This window comes from Fistularia commersonii, chromosome 1 (genome assembly GCF_037954325.1).
Source record: "Fistularia commersonii isolate RoL2024-O1a breed Wild chromosome 1, RoL_Fcom_v1.0, whole genome shotgun sequence".
NCBI classification, from domain to species: Eukaryota; Metazoa; Chordata; class Actinopteri; order Syngnathiformes; family Fistulariidae; genus Fistularia; species Fistularia commersonii.
The window spans coordinates 10,351,834-10,366,732 of record NC_141284.1 but is presented as its reverse complement, the minus strand read 5'-3'; the positions used below and the strand labels follow the sequence as shown (position 1 = coordinate 10,366,732).

General features: G+C 43.8%; 1 protein-coding gene across 3 annotated transcripts in view; it reads right to left on the bottom strand.

Moving 5' to 3' along the window:
• Nucleotides 1–1,907: 1,907 nt before the first annotated feature.
• The window catches only part of fndc5a (fibronectin type III domain containing 5a), a 34,115-nt gene continuing 21,123 nt past the window's right edge, over nt 1,908–14,899 (bottom strand). Inside the window, exons 2-6 of one of the 3 annotated variants that reach the window (XR_015106184.1) lie at nt 10,809–10,924; nt 9,706–9,904; nt 3,546–3,635; nt 3,082–3,446; nt 1,908–2,884 (exon numbers count right to left, since the gene is read on the bottom strand). Coding sequence is in view for 1 of the 3 variants with exons in the window: in XM_086147150.1 (XP_086003276.1) it covers nt 2,834–2,884; nt 3,313–3,446; nt 3,546–3,635; nt 9,706–9,904; nt 10,809–10,924 (590 nt within the window). In the remaining 2 variants the exon portion in view is untranslated. Of the gene's footprint in view, nt 2,885–3,023; nt 3,447–3,545; nt 3,636–9,705; nt 9,905–10,808; nt 10,925–14,899 lie in introns of all 3 variants that reach the window. The other 2 variants (XM_086147150.1, XR_015106185.1) reach the window with 2 other exon arrangements.

Genomic DNA, 14,899 nt, shown 5'->3' with positions numbered 1-14,899 from the left:
TAAAATGGTGAATAAGGTAGGGTTCATATGTTTGTAAATCTGACTGATGACGTCAGTGCCTCTGCCTCACCAACCATGAACCTCACCGCACGTCACTGGTAGGAGGGTACTTGGCGTGTCTTCTGGAGGGAAAGTAGATAGGGAGATTTGGTGGTGGAACGAGGAAGTGCGAGAGTAAATATAGAGAAAGAGGCTAGCAAGGAAGTGGGACACTGGGGGCAAAGAAGCAGATAGAGCAGACAGGAGTACAGTGAAATGCAACACAAGCTAAAGATGGTACTGTAGGAAGAAGTCTGGAGTGACAGAGAACTAGGTTAGACTAGACTGTATACGAGCTGTGAGGCAGTGGGGAAGTATGGAGATATGCTCTAGAGAAGAGAGACCTGAAGGTTTAGTCACAGCAAGATTGAATAAATTTCTTTGAATAAGAAGAACCCAAGTGGAGCGGTGAGTACAGATGAGGGTGGAGAATTTTAAGTACTTAGTATCAACAGTCCTGAGAGTGGAGAGTGTGGAAAAGAAGTGAAAAAACAGGTTCAAGCAGGTAGGAATGGCTGGAGAAAAGTGTCAGGCATAATGTGTTATAAAAGAATATCAGCCACAACGAAAGGAAAGGAATAAAAGACAATAGTAGTACCAGCAATGATTTATGGTTCAGAGACAGAGGCATTGAGGAAAAGACAGGAGGCAGAGCTGAAGGTAGCTGATATGAAGATGTTGAGGTTCTCCTTGGGAGTGACAAAGATGGACAGGATCAGGAATGGGTCCCTCAGAGGGACAGCACATGTACCATGTTTTGGAGATAAGCAAGAGAGTCAAATCAAAGTCAAAGAGTCAATCAAAGTCAGATTGAGATGGTCATGTAGAGAGGAGGGATGGTGAATATACTGGTAGAAGGATGCTGGGGTTGGAAGTGCCAGGCATGAGGTAGAAAAGGAAGACAAAAGCGAAGAATTATGGATGTAATGGAAGAGGACGTGAGTTTAGTTGATGTAAGGGAAGAGGATAAAGAGAATGGGGTTAAATAGAGGAGGTTAATTCACTTTGGTAATCCCTGTAGGGAAAAGCCAAAGAAAAAATTTTCATCGGACGTTTTTCAAGTGTTCTGATTGAAAAGGGACCAGTTTGGGATAAAAAAAAAAAACACTGAAAGTCTAGTTAGTGATGGAGGTTGAGGTCAAAGGCTTGAATAAGACTCAATTCAACCAAAGTATAGACTGAACTGAACGAATAGTCAGTGCAAGAAAAAATTATAATTAGACAGTGAATAATGCTTAGTTAACATCATGCAGTGCCATGAAGTGAGCATTATAGGTTCCCTATACATTGGATCCTACTTTATGATCTGACCCACAACAAACAAGCATCATGAAGTTTCTCAGTGACTACGCAGTCTACGGTGCCATGTGGAAATGGTGTATCCCGCATTATACATATTACCTTTGTAAAATTGACAAATGTTCAAAAAATCTTGATAGAAGCCCTTCTGTCTTGGTGGCATCCTGAAAAGATGTCTTAAAGGAGTGTCAGGGTTGAAGCTTGGGGCTGGGGTATTGTTTTCTTCTTGTCGGTAGGAAACCAAAGTTTTTACAGCAGCACTGGGTGGTCATCTTGAAATTAGGCTGATCATATTCACTTAAGTTAAAACAAGGTATAGATTCTTAAATGATCCAAGCATTGTATTATTGGAGGCTACCAATTTTAAACTCAGATACTAAAATCTGAAATCTTGCCTTCATTCTTCACTGAGGCCTGTTATTGCTGATTTAAGAAATCCCTTGTTGTGTCTTTGCTTAACTATAGACTTCTACAGCTCTTTTTAAAGTTCATTAATTACACGATTCTTGCTGTTATACATGTCCTCTTTGAAATCCATCACTTTCAACAGAAAAACACAAGGAAATCTAAAGGGCTCATCCTGGAAGCAGAATGGAAAATTTTCAAAATATTTATTTCACAGGATGTCAAAAAATAATTCTGAATTTATACCAAACTTTCATGTCCCATCAAATGTGAAGTGATTCCCCTTCAGATATGATAACCAGTCTCTTTACTAACCAGGAGGAATATGACATTCCTGAGGGGGTAAAATTAGCTTGTTAGAATTAAATTAGTACCCACAGGGCTGCAAAAGTTTCTGCCTGATAGGTGGTTAGAGCTGTACCAGGGCAATAAAATTAATCTTGTGGGCTTTTTTTAATTAAGAAAAACAGCAGTGATGCACTTGAATGATGATGTATTTACATTCAATTTAGACATGTAATTGACAATAGGATGTTATGAGGACAACAGCATTTGGAAGCTGAAGTTTAAGTACAGTATGGCCATGTATTTATTAAAAAAAGTGTATGTATCTTTGTGCCTGCCAGAAATGGGAACAGGCTAGGTTTGAGATTGTTGAGAAAATACAGGAGCGAAAGAAAGAAGAAAGACATGAGAAAGTGAGAGACAAAGAATGAAAAATGTCTCTGTCAGTGTTTATCAGCTTTGGTCCCTGGGGTTATTTTTTTCTGCAGCCTGTCCACTGCTGGGCCATTTGGCCTGCATCTCAGCTGCTCCATGGGATGGTAGCTTTTGAGCATGGAAATGCGAGTGGGCTCTCACTACCCTCTCTTACTGCAGACTAAGGTTTTAGACCAGTGCCAACCAAGCCGATGTCTGCCCTCACAACCTTGCAGCATCACTTCACCGCCATGCCACATGCCAAAGGAAAATAGGCACAGCTGATGGGCTCAGGGTCCCAGCCTCATCCTGTCAAGGGGATTGGCTTAAAAGGGACTTGCTTTTTGTGAGAACACAAAGTCTTTTGGATAAAGCGAGGACATCTTGGAAGTCACACTTCAATTATGTTGACAGATGGCATCCTATTGTTGTTCTTGGGCAACTGTTGAAGCAAAAAAGAATATAACAGGTATCAGAAGGGAGAAGGAGTCTTAGGAATAATTAAATGAACCTCTTAAATGAGCATTAGGATGCATCTGTACATTAATGATGTTCATAGCAAGACAGTGAAAGGGCTTTACATTTGGTATGCCTGAGATTTCTTGTGCTGATTTGAAGATAGAACATTTCTGCATTTACCAAAAGAGAGGTGGGTTGAGTTCAAAATGTATGTGTGGTCGCTGTTTGATGTTGAATATTCCAGTCATGTGAAAAATGCTGCAATGTTGATGCGACATTTAAAATTTCTTCCTGTTGCAGATGCTCTGTCCAACTGTCATTGGAAAAGTTCTAGAAGTGGTCAGGACCATCCACCTGTCCAGCACCGTCGAGGGGGAGGCAACCCAGTGAGAGGAGGGTGGTGGGTTATACCTTGTTGTGTAATAGCCCCCCAGTTGGGTGTTCAGGAGTACTGCACTCAGAGGAGTTTTTGGCTTTTTCCTTGTTGTTGTTGGGCTCGTTGTCTTTGATGATATCATACTGGCGACAGAAGAGAGCGATCACACCTGGGGAAGGGGGGGGTAGAATATGATCAGCAAACTCTGACTATCTTCCTCAGAATATAAAGTCTGCTATTACAAGCCATTCAACAGCATCTTCCTCACCTGCCCACATGATAAGCACCACAACAATGATTATGAGCTCCCCTGCCCTCAGCTGGGTGGTCTGATCTACTTCCTCCATTGTCACTTCATCTGTGGGAGCCAAAAGGTACTGTTTATATTGGGATGTAAGGTCAAGTTTAATAACTGAAATGAACTGAAACCCTAATTTAAACTGACTGAGTCCTCCTACACTTCCCGTCTTCTCATAATAATTTGTCTTTTATTTATTCATTTTATGCAATCAATCTAGCTTTTCATGTAATTTTGTCAACTCTTTTATATACAGGTGGTAGAAAGGAATCTATAAATTTTCCATAGTGCTATCTCTTCTTCCCACATACATGGACGGATGAAAACCTAAGTCCCAGGTAACATATAACCAAAATAAATTACTGAAAATAATGAAAACCCAAGTGGATCTGGCTTAATTGTGATTAAATATATCCTGGGGATAGCATTGTTGTTTCAAGTCTTAGAGTGGCCATTACCGTCACATGGATTAATTCGAATATGTCAGGATGTCACTATGCTTTTTGTTAGTCCTGATGACAATCCTGACAAACCTAACAAATGGAAGAATTGCTGAGTGAGCAATTAATCAAATTGCGCAAGGCTTGTGACAATGACAGAAGGGTGTGCCTCTTTGAATAAAATAAAACTAGGCATTGAATATAGTGAATTCATGGGCAACAAACTATTAGTATTTACCACTAAAGCAGCAAGAAGCCCTAGGGTTCAAGGCCAACTGGAGCCTTTCTGTATTGAGTTTGTATATCCTCCTCACACAATCAATGGTTCTCTCTGTGACCTTTTGAGAAAATGATGACTTGATCAGAGTGAGTAGCTACATTTTACATTAACTTGATGGTGCTATGAGTTCCAAATAAGAAGCCACTGATCACTTTGGCTATAAGTACTCCATGGTGAAATCACCTACATGTTCGGATCATCACAGCCTGTTGGGTTGCCATTGAACAGACTTTCTTACAGGTAACAAGTACATTGAAATTGGCACTGGATTTTGAGATTAGAATTACAAATACAATTATAAATATTCCTTTATTTTCTTTAAAATTGCAGTCTTGCACACACAGCAAGAGCAGACCTGTTTGAAACTATTGTACTTAATCACTTTTTCGCTCATCGTCACTTCATCCTCAGGCAAGTTTTATTGATTTTCTGCTTTAAAGAAACTTGTACCTGTTTTAAATCAGGATTTTAAACTTCCACCCATGGCCTGCTTCAAACTTAGAATCACTGACCGTCACAATTTTTTTACTGCCCTGAGTTTCCTGTGAAATAAGAGATTTTCTGGTTTCAAATGCAGTGGTAAGCCACACCTCTGCAGAATTACACTAAGTTCACCTCACTATCGAGAAGACTCCCCTTTTTTATTTTGCAGCTGTGACTGTTGGTGAGATCATGGTAGTAGAGCTCTTGTTTAGGTCTGTTGAGCCGCATTTTGTAATAAGAGTGCATTTTGTAATAAACGGCCAAAATGTAATAACTTTTTCATTTCATTTTGTAATAAAGCCGCATTTTCTAATTAACTGCCCCAACGCATTTTGTAATACATTTTGCCGCATTATGTAATAAGTTATTACATATTGAGAAGATTATTACAAAATGCACTTGCAACTTTTTTATTTTCTAGGAAATGTAATAACATGGTGCATTATGTAATAACAATTCTAAAGCATAAGTTTGTTAATTGTATTTTATTTTACTTAAAAGTATTTGTAAAAGCTAGGCCTATTATTAGTATCACTGTATTAGCCTAGTAGCAGTACTTAGCAATTACTATCAGTACACTATTCAAAGGTTGCATTAACAGAGAATATTCTATAAGTTTCATGTTATTACATTTCCTAGAGAATAAAAAAAGTTGCAAGTGCATTTTGTAATAATCTTCTCAAAATGTAATAACTTATTACACAATGCGGCAAAATTTATGACAAAATGCGTTGGGGCAGTTTATTACAAAATGCGGCAGTTTATTACAAAATGCGGCTTTATTACAAAATGAAATTAAAAAGTTATTACATTTTGGACAAAATGTAATAACTTTTTCATTTCATTTTGTAATGAAAAAGTGAAAGCCCTCCGTGAGCTGCCACCTTACCGTGGTGGAGGGTTTGCGTGTCCCAGTGATCCTGGGAGCTATGTTGTCGGGGGCTTCATGCCCCTGGAAGGGTCACCCAAGGCAAACAGGTCCCAGGTGAGGGACCAGACAAAGTGTGGCTCAGTCCCACTGCCTTGTGGGTTAGTCTGGGAAGACAAAAGGCTAGGGGAGCAGACCCTGAGAGAAAAGCACGAGTTGGGGGCACACGCAGGCGGGTCACAACAAACCGTGAACCCGCCAGCCTCCAGCAGCATGTCAGTGTGCTGTGAGGTGGCAGCCCCACCAGCTGAATAGCCATCGCAGGGCCAACTACCCGGCATGGTGAAATAAACCAGTTACGAAACCAACCAGAGCAACCAGAATAAACCAGACGGATCTTCTCGGTAACAGACCCCTGCCTGCCCCCGGACTACGCCAACTGGATCTCCGTCACAAAACCCGCATTGCCTGCTGGAATGTCCAGACACTCCTGCGCCCCGGCTATGCCACATTGCTATCCCGTGAACTCTCAAGGTATAACATCACCCTTGCTGGCCTGTGTGAATCACGCTGGCGCGGAACTGGAGAGACCACTGCTGGCGACCATCTTTTCCTCTGGAGCGGCCCAAATGATGGCAGAGGCCTTTATGGAGTAGCCCTAGCCATCCCGCTATACCGGAGGAACACCGTCATCAGTTGGAAACCAGTTAGCGATCGACTGCTGTCTGCTCGCCTCCAACACCAACATGGGAAGCTGACAGTCATTGTCGCCTACAGCCCAACTGACGTCACCCCAGACCATGCCAAGGACACATTCTATGACCAACTGCAAGATGCCATCCAGGCTGCACCCCCCCATGACATTGTCATCGTCCTCACCGACGCCAATGACACAATCTCGATTCAGGATCCGACCCTCCCGGCTGTAACTGGCCCAGTCTCCGTCGATACCACCACCAACGACAACGGCCAACGGCTACTTAACCTCTGCAGAGCCACCAACCTCTGCATCGCTGACTCTTGGTTCCCCCGAAAGAGAATCCACCACTGGACCTGGTACAGCCTGGACGGGAAGACAAAAAAAGCCATAGACCACATCCTCATCTCCCGCCGCTGGAAGACATCGGTTACCAACTGCCGTGTCTTCAGAGGTGCACAGCTTGGCAACACCGACCATCGCATGCTGATAGCCGACCTGCGGCTAAAGCTCAAGGCGGGGGCCTCAGCCAATGCTTCCCCCAAACTGGACTCCTCCCGTCTCTAAGACCCTGCCATTATGGAGCGCTACAGCTGCTCCATCGCGAACCGTTTTAGCGCCCTCACCAGCGGGATGTCCCAGGACCGGCCTCACTTTAAAAGCGAGGTGACCATGGCTTCGAAGGGAGCCGCCGGGCGAACAAGACCATCCTCCAAGAAGCCCTGGATTTCCCAAGCCACGTTGGACATCGTCAACAGCCGACGAGCTGCTCGACTGCGTGGGGACATGGTCCTGTACCGGCGCCTCAACGGCCAACGGAACATTTCCATCCGTCAAGATAGGGAAACATACTGGAGAAACCAGGCGACAGCCATGGAGTCAGCCTCCAAAAACAACAACCTGCGGCAGCTTTTCAATCTGCTCCGCCAAGGGAAAGCAGGCCCCCACAAGCGCTGCTTCCTGGTTAAGGATGCGGCCGGAAACGTCCTATCCACTGAAGCTGACTGCCTCAGTCGCTGGAAGGAGCACTTCAGTGAGCTCCTAAACCATCCTCCCCTACCAGAAACCCCCACCTCCACCACTCACCCCAACAATAACCCGGATTGTCTCATTTCCCCGGTCACCCCAGCCGAAGTGAAGGCAGCCTTGTCAAAGCTCAAAAATGGCAAAGCCCCTGGCCTATGTTCCATCACAGCTGAGATGCTGAAGGCCGGAGGTAACAACATCATCCTTTGGCTCACACAAATCATCAACCATGTGTGGGTCACTGAGTCGCTGCCTGATGTCTGGAGGCGGGGCATTATACTTCCCTTCTGGAAGCATAAGGGCGATCAGCTGACCTGCAGCAACCACAGAGGAATCACCCTCCTCTCCATCCCCGGAAAACTATTCACCCGCGTCCTACTAACCCATGCTCTACCTGCAACCCAAAGCAGACGCCGCCAACAGCAAGCCGGTTTCATGACCAATCGGTCTACCACAGATCACATCTCTGCCCTCCGGCTCATAATTGAAAAGGCCCGGGAGTTCAGGAAGGATCGGCACCTTTACATCGCCTTCATCGACCTGAAAGCAGCCTTCGACACGGTGGACCACGGCTCTCTCTGGAAGATCCTGACATCCCTCGGAGTCCCGGCCAAAATAACCACATTGTTTAGGCAGCTCTACCAAGGAGCCGAAAGCTGTGTGCGTGTGAATGGCCGGGACTCTGAGTGGTTCCCCATCAACAGCGGGGTGAGGCAGGGCTGCGTCGCTGCGCCAGAACTTTTTAATTGTGTCATCGACCATCTGATGACAAAAGTCTCTGAGCGGATCCCTGGGGTCCCCATAGGCAGCTACACCCTCAGGGATCTCGAGTACGCAGACGACACCACGCTGTTCAGCGAGACCGCTGACCAGCTTCGTGAAGCCCTCCATGTTTTTGATGAGGAGTCCAGGAAACTCGGCCTGAAGATAAGCTGGCCAAAAACCAAGCTTATGCATATAGGAGAGGGACCTGATCCACCACCACTCCTCTTCGACGGCACCCCTGTCCACTTTGTCGCTTCCTTCAAGTACCTCGGCTCAACCCTATCAAACACCGGAGATCTCAAAGTTGAGATTGACCGGCGCCGTGCCCTTGCGGCGTCAGTCATGCAGTCCCTGTGGAGACCATTGTGGCGACACCGGCACATATCCCGGGTGACAAAGCTCCGGGTCTACAATGCCTCAGTCATCTCTGTCCTTCTCTATGGCTCCGAAACCTGGCCGCTGAACAACACGCTGGCAGCCAGGCTTGATGGATTTGACTCCAGGGCCCTGAGGACATTAGAAGGCATCAGCTGGACCCAGCATGTCACCAACAAGACCCTAAGGGATCGAACCCAGCAGCCCCCAGCATCTCGCCTCGCAGCAATGCGGCGAGTTCGTTGGTATGGCCACATCATCCGCTTGCCTGCCGAACACCCCACAAGCTCCATCTTGGCCTTTAATCCCCGGCTAGCCGGATGGAGAAGACCCAGAGGTGCCCCCCGCACCCGCTGGCTTGATGTTGTGGCCCAAGACCTCAGGGCCTGCGGTGTGAGCCTGGCACAGGCACGGCAACTTGCCAACGACAGACCCCAATGGAGAAACCTGGTAGCCTCGGTTGGCTCTACGCATCTTGTGCAAGAGGACTAACTAACTAACTATTTGCAGTGCTTATGTCCTCTATTGTAAGTCGCTTCGGACAAAAGCGTCTGCCAAATGTAATGTAATGTAATGACCAAAATTATCCCTCTCTGACCTTATCTCCAAAACACTGAACATGTACTGTCCCTCTGATGAACTAATTCCTTATCCTATCCATCCTCATTACTCCCAAAGAGAACCTCATTGTCATCTCTGCTATCTCTAGCTCTGCTTCTTGTATTTTCCCCAATCCTCTCTTGTGTTATAAATAGAATACAACATTTTATTTGAGACAAAAGACTGTGAATGAGTAATGAGTGTATATAAAAAAAAGAAAGTTGATGCAGGGCCTTAGTCAAATACACATCGATTCCCTTCCCCTGACAGCGCTGAGTACGACCTCTTCAGTGTTTCTGATAAATGTCTCTCCTCATTTTGCTAACCCTGGATTTGTGCTTAGTGCATGAATGGTGAGGCCTGCAGAGAGACATTACTACAGACTGTAGTATAAACCCCTGTAGGTGTTTTATTTAACTGAGTATGAACTTGAGCTGGACTCTTGCGGAATTTTTTTTGATGCTTTGGATGCCCACTGAATTTCATTGCTCTTTAAAAAAAAAAAAAAAATCAGTCTAAGCTGTCGAAGGACCAAGATCTTTAAAAACAATCAAACAAGCAACGCTTTTGGCTTCAGGTAAAGTTGTGTTTTATACCTTTACTCTTAGAGGCCTGAGTCTCTGTCTCCTTCTGTGTTCGGAAGCGCAGGGGTTCACTCAGCGGGCTCGTTCCAGATATGCTGATTGACTGAACATGCACGATATAGTCCGTCTCCTCCTCCAGGTCCCATAATGCACAGGAACGTGTGGTTGTGTTTACTTCTTGGATGAATCGTAGCATGCGCACATCCTTCTTCTGTTGGAAATATAACAGAGGGGTTGCTGAGCATGATAAACATTCAGATCAGGGAGGTTTTGCCTTAAGTCATTGTATCCAATCTAAAACTGGAGGAAAAATGCAGAGAAGGTTGCAATCAGGCTTTAAAGACCCTCGATTTAGCTAAGACCCATGATGTGATTCTCGACCCCACATGACCATGTCAAAGGTCATCGGTTTGTTGACTCATCGAAATGAGCTGTTTGATATGAGAAAGATTTGGAAATAAGTGAGGATCCCTTAGCATAGTAGATACTCTCCTATAGTAGTAAAAGTTCATCTGACATTATAAAATTAGCCCTAAAATGGAGGTTTAATTTTTAGAATGTAATGTCCTTTACAGAGTATGGTGGTTCAGATTCATCATTAATATCTAAAGGTCATTTTAGGGTACCGTAATACTTATTTTGTTTTCTTTTTAACTCCATTGTATGGCTTATCTAATTTCAGACTAAAAATGACCGTACATGCGGATAACAGAATTAAAGCAGATTACATGTTTTTTTTTTTTTAATTTCAAGTATATACCAGTTTCAAACGTCAGTTCTTAATTTGTATTTTTTTGCTTCTGCTCTACACAGTTGACTGGCACAAAACCCTACAACTGTCCTCTAACATGTCTCAGCATTTGTATCTATAAAATGCTATAATGATAGGTTTCTTATACAATTACTGTGCTTAGACAAATTGTCAATTGTCAATACTTGTTGTAGATGAGCAGTCTAGTAACCACTGAATAAGGATTTATGCTTGATAAGGTAGCAAACACTGGGGAGGAACCAAAACGTTAGACAGTTACTGTGTTCTCTTTAGCAGTTTATTCATACATGAACAAGTGTGCACACTTCGTTTACATCATCATCACATAGCTTGCTTCAATCACCTGTTGTGTGATGGCAAAGCCAATGACGGGATCTCCCTCCAGGATGTCCCATGTCACCATAGCAGAATTTGCTTTCACAGCTTTAACTGTCACATTGACCGGAGGCGATAAAGTATCTGGAAGCAGAGAATTTCTTAATGAAATATTAATGAAATACATGGTAAGTTAAACCCCACTGCATGTACTGGTTTCAGAAGTCAGCTGTGCCACAGTTACACAAATTGAAGGTCATACAGAAGTGAATGGAAACTGGCATCAATCAGTGTAACCACTTCTTAAAAGAAATACAATTGAAACAAAAAAAAAAATAACTCAATGCAAATACTTGGGTTTGCAAATAGCTGTTATGTTTTATATTTTAAACACATCTTCAGTTAAATAAGGGTCACAGGCTTAGAGCTGAAAAGTCTCATTTCCAACTGTCAGAACATATTTAAAAGTGTGAGAATAGGTACATATCTGTGTGTACGTTTTTTTCTGTTGCAGAATAAAACTCCAATTACTGTTTAAAGTACGGCAAAAAAAGTATTTAGTCAGCCACCAACTGTGCAAGTTCTCCCTCTTAAGAAAGAGAGAGGCCAGTAATTTTCATCAAAAGTACACATCAACTATGAGAGACAGAAGGGGGAGAAAGAATCCAGGAAATCACATTGTAGGATTTTTAATGAATTAAATGGTAACTTCCTCAGTAAAATAGGTATTTGGTCACCTACAAAAAAGCAAGATTTCTGGCTCTCACAGACCTGTAAGTTCTTCTTTAAGATGCTCCTCCGTCCCCCATAAGTTACTGGTATTTAGGGCACCTGTTTGAACTGGTTATCAGTATAAAATACACTTGTCCCCAACCTGAAAAAGTCGCACTCCAACCTCTACTATGGCCAAGACCAAAGAGCTATCAAAGGAACCCGAAACAAAATTGTAGACCTGCACCAGCCTGGGAAGACTGAATCTGCAATAGGTAAACAGCTTGGTGTGAAGAAATCAAATGTGGGTGCAATTATTAGAAAAAGGAAGACATACAAGCCCACTGATAATCTCCCTCAATCTGGGGCTTCATGCAAGATCCCAATAATCACAAGAATGGTGGCCAAAAATCCCAGAACCACATGGGGGAACCCTCTGAATGACCTGCAGAGAGCTGGGACCAAAGTAAAAAAGGCTACCATCAGTTACACACTACACCACCAGGGAATCAAATCCTGCAGTGCCAGATGTGTCCCCCAGCTTAAACCAGTACATTTCCAGGCCCATCTGATGTTTGCCAGAGAACATTTGGATTATCCAGAAGAGGATTAGGAGAATGTCCTATGGTCCGATGAATGAAAATAACTTTTTGCTACAAACTCAACTTGTTGGGTTTGGAGGAGTGAGAATGCTGAGTTGCATCCAAATAACACAACACTTACTGTGAAGCATGGCGGTGGAAACATCATACTTTGGGGCTTTTTTTTCTCCTAAGGGACCAGGATGACTGATCCGTGTGAAAGAAAGAATGAACAGGGCCATGTATTGTGAGATTTTGAGTGAAAACCTCCTATCAGCAGCGGCACTGAAGAAGAAACGTGGCTGGGTCTTTCAGCATGATAATGATCCCAAACACACCACCCGGCCAATGAAGGAGTGGCTTTGTAAGAAGCATCTCAAGGTCCAAGAGTGGCCTAGCCAGTCTCCAGATCTTAAACCCACAGAAAATCTTTGGAGGGAGTTGAAAGTCCGTGTTGCCCAGTGACAGCCCCAAAACATCACTGCTGCAGAGGGGATCTACAATGAGGAATAGGCCAAAATACCAGCAACAGTGTGAGAAAACCTCGTGAAGACTTAGAGAAAACATTTGACCTCTGTCATTGCCAACAAAGGCTATATAACAAAGTATTGTGATAACAAGTACGTGTGAAGATGGTTTGACCAAATTGCTTGTGGCCGCTTGGTTCTAAATTGTACATTTTTCTTTTTTTTTTCCTCAGTTGAAGCAAAATGCACCTTGGTTATTTTCTGAAAGCAGTTTTGCAATATGCTCTATGAAGGTTAAAATAAAGTGCTGTTGCAGTCTTGGTTACTTTTAGATGCAGTGAATGCCCAGAACACAAGTTAAGTGTCATATCAAACTGAATTGTCAAAGGTCTGAAGTCACAACAGAAAATGTTGACATACTTGTTTTCAGCTTGTAAATAGAAATTAAAATTTATGTTAAATGTTCAATGTGGATAAATGTTCAGCTTGTGTGGTGTTCCACACAAGCTGATGAGGAACCATGTAGGTTCTATGAATATTATTTACCAGTAGGAATAAACTCAAGCAGTGTTTTGTGCAATGGAACATTTAAGATTTGTTTAATTATAATCTTTATGTGCCCAATGGTAACATGATACACATCAATTGCAAATGCTTTGTGAAGAGGGATAGACATCTACCATCTTTGTTGTGCCTAATGATTTTTTATACAGTATTATAGTAGTTTAAAAAATGTAAACAGACACCTACTGAAAGTAACACCAGAGCACACCTGATATTTTTTTTGAAACTCAAAGTATCCTTTGTACAGTATTTGTACTGTACTGTACTGGCTCAGACAATGATAACAGCCACTACAGAGAAAAGGTCCAGCACTTGACATGGTGGTGTTCAAAAACAACGTTATCTTGAACAGCAGCAAGACTAAGGAGGTCATAGTGGATTACAGGAGGTCTAGGAGAACAGAACACGCTCCTATGCACATACACAGGGGAGGCGTTGGAGTCTGTGGACAGCATCAGGATCCAGGGCATTCATTTGAGTTACACACTGAGTGAGACACTCAGTGGACTGGAGAGAGCTGACAGGGGTACAATGAAAACTTAGATGCTTGTTGGATGTCCCTGTTTGTGTGTTTGTGTACATCTGAAGCACTGTCAAGACCAAAGTGACAGTATGTTTTCTACACTGTGCTGTGTAATATGGACCATGACAGCTTGTTAAAATCCTCGCTCGATGGTGCCTGAGCTTGCACTCATGGGCCTTGACCAGGCTCAGCCTGAAAGGGCAATGTGGATCGTGGTTCCCTTGGGCTTACCACTCATAAGAGGGGCCAAGGGGGTTGGGTGTAAACCGGGTGGTGGCAGGAGTAGGGAACCTTGGCGGTTTGATCTTTGGCTGCAGAATCTGGCTCTAGGAACATGGAATGTTCCTCTCTGGCGGGGAAGATTGAGAGGTTCCAGCTAGATTTAGTTGGATTCACCTTGACGCACAGCTTGGGCACTGGAACCAGGCCTCTTGAGAGGGTTGGACTCTTTTTCACTGTGGAGTTGCCCCCGGTGGAAGGCGCCGGGGAGGTGTGGCATATTGATGCCCCCGTCTCAGCTCCTGCATGTGTGGGTTAAACCCGGTGGACGAGAGGGTAGCCTCCCTCCACCTCTCTCGGTTGGAGGGGATTTTTGGAGGCGTTGCTAGACCGCACTCCTGTTGGGGACTCCCTAATCCAGTGACGTGCAGTCAGTACAGGCAGGGGAGGCCAGGCCTCACCTGTCATCACGGACAGAAAAAAATTCAAAATGAAGAAATAAATTAAATGGTTACATTTATTCAGTGATTTGTACTATAAAGTTATTTTCCACGTAGCTTCACCATTTTTAGTTTTTTTTTTTCTAAATCACAAAAAAAAAAAAAAATCACATTTACCATTCAAATATGAAAAAGAGATGTGCAGTGATGACGTCAGTGCCTAACCAGCCATGAACCTCACTGCAGGTCACTGTCCTAATCTTACTGGGGTACTTAACACTCATGTGAGCAGCAACAGCAAGACCTTGAAAGGTGTGATTTGGAGGAATGGTCCCCCAATCGGACCCCTAGCAGTGTTTTGTTACTGGACTTCTGTGCTTGTCATGCTCTGTCCATAACAAAGACTGTGTTGAGACACAAAGGTATGCACATGTGCACCTGGCACCAGCACACGTTAGGCTGCAGTTCAATGATCGATTTTGTGGTCGTATCATTGGACTTGAGGCTGCATTTTCTGGACACTTGGGTGAAGTGAGGTGCGGAGGTGTCAACTGATCACCATATGGTTGTGAGTTGGCTCAGATGGTGAGAGAGGACATTGGTCAGGCGTGACA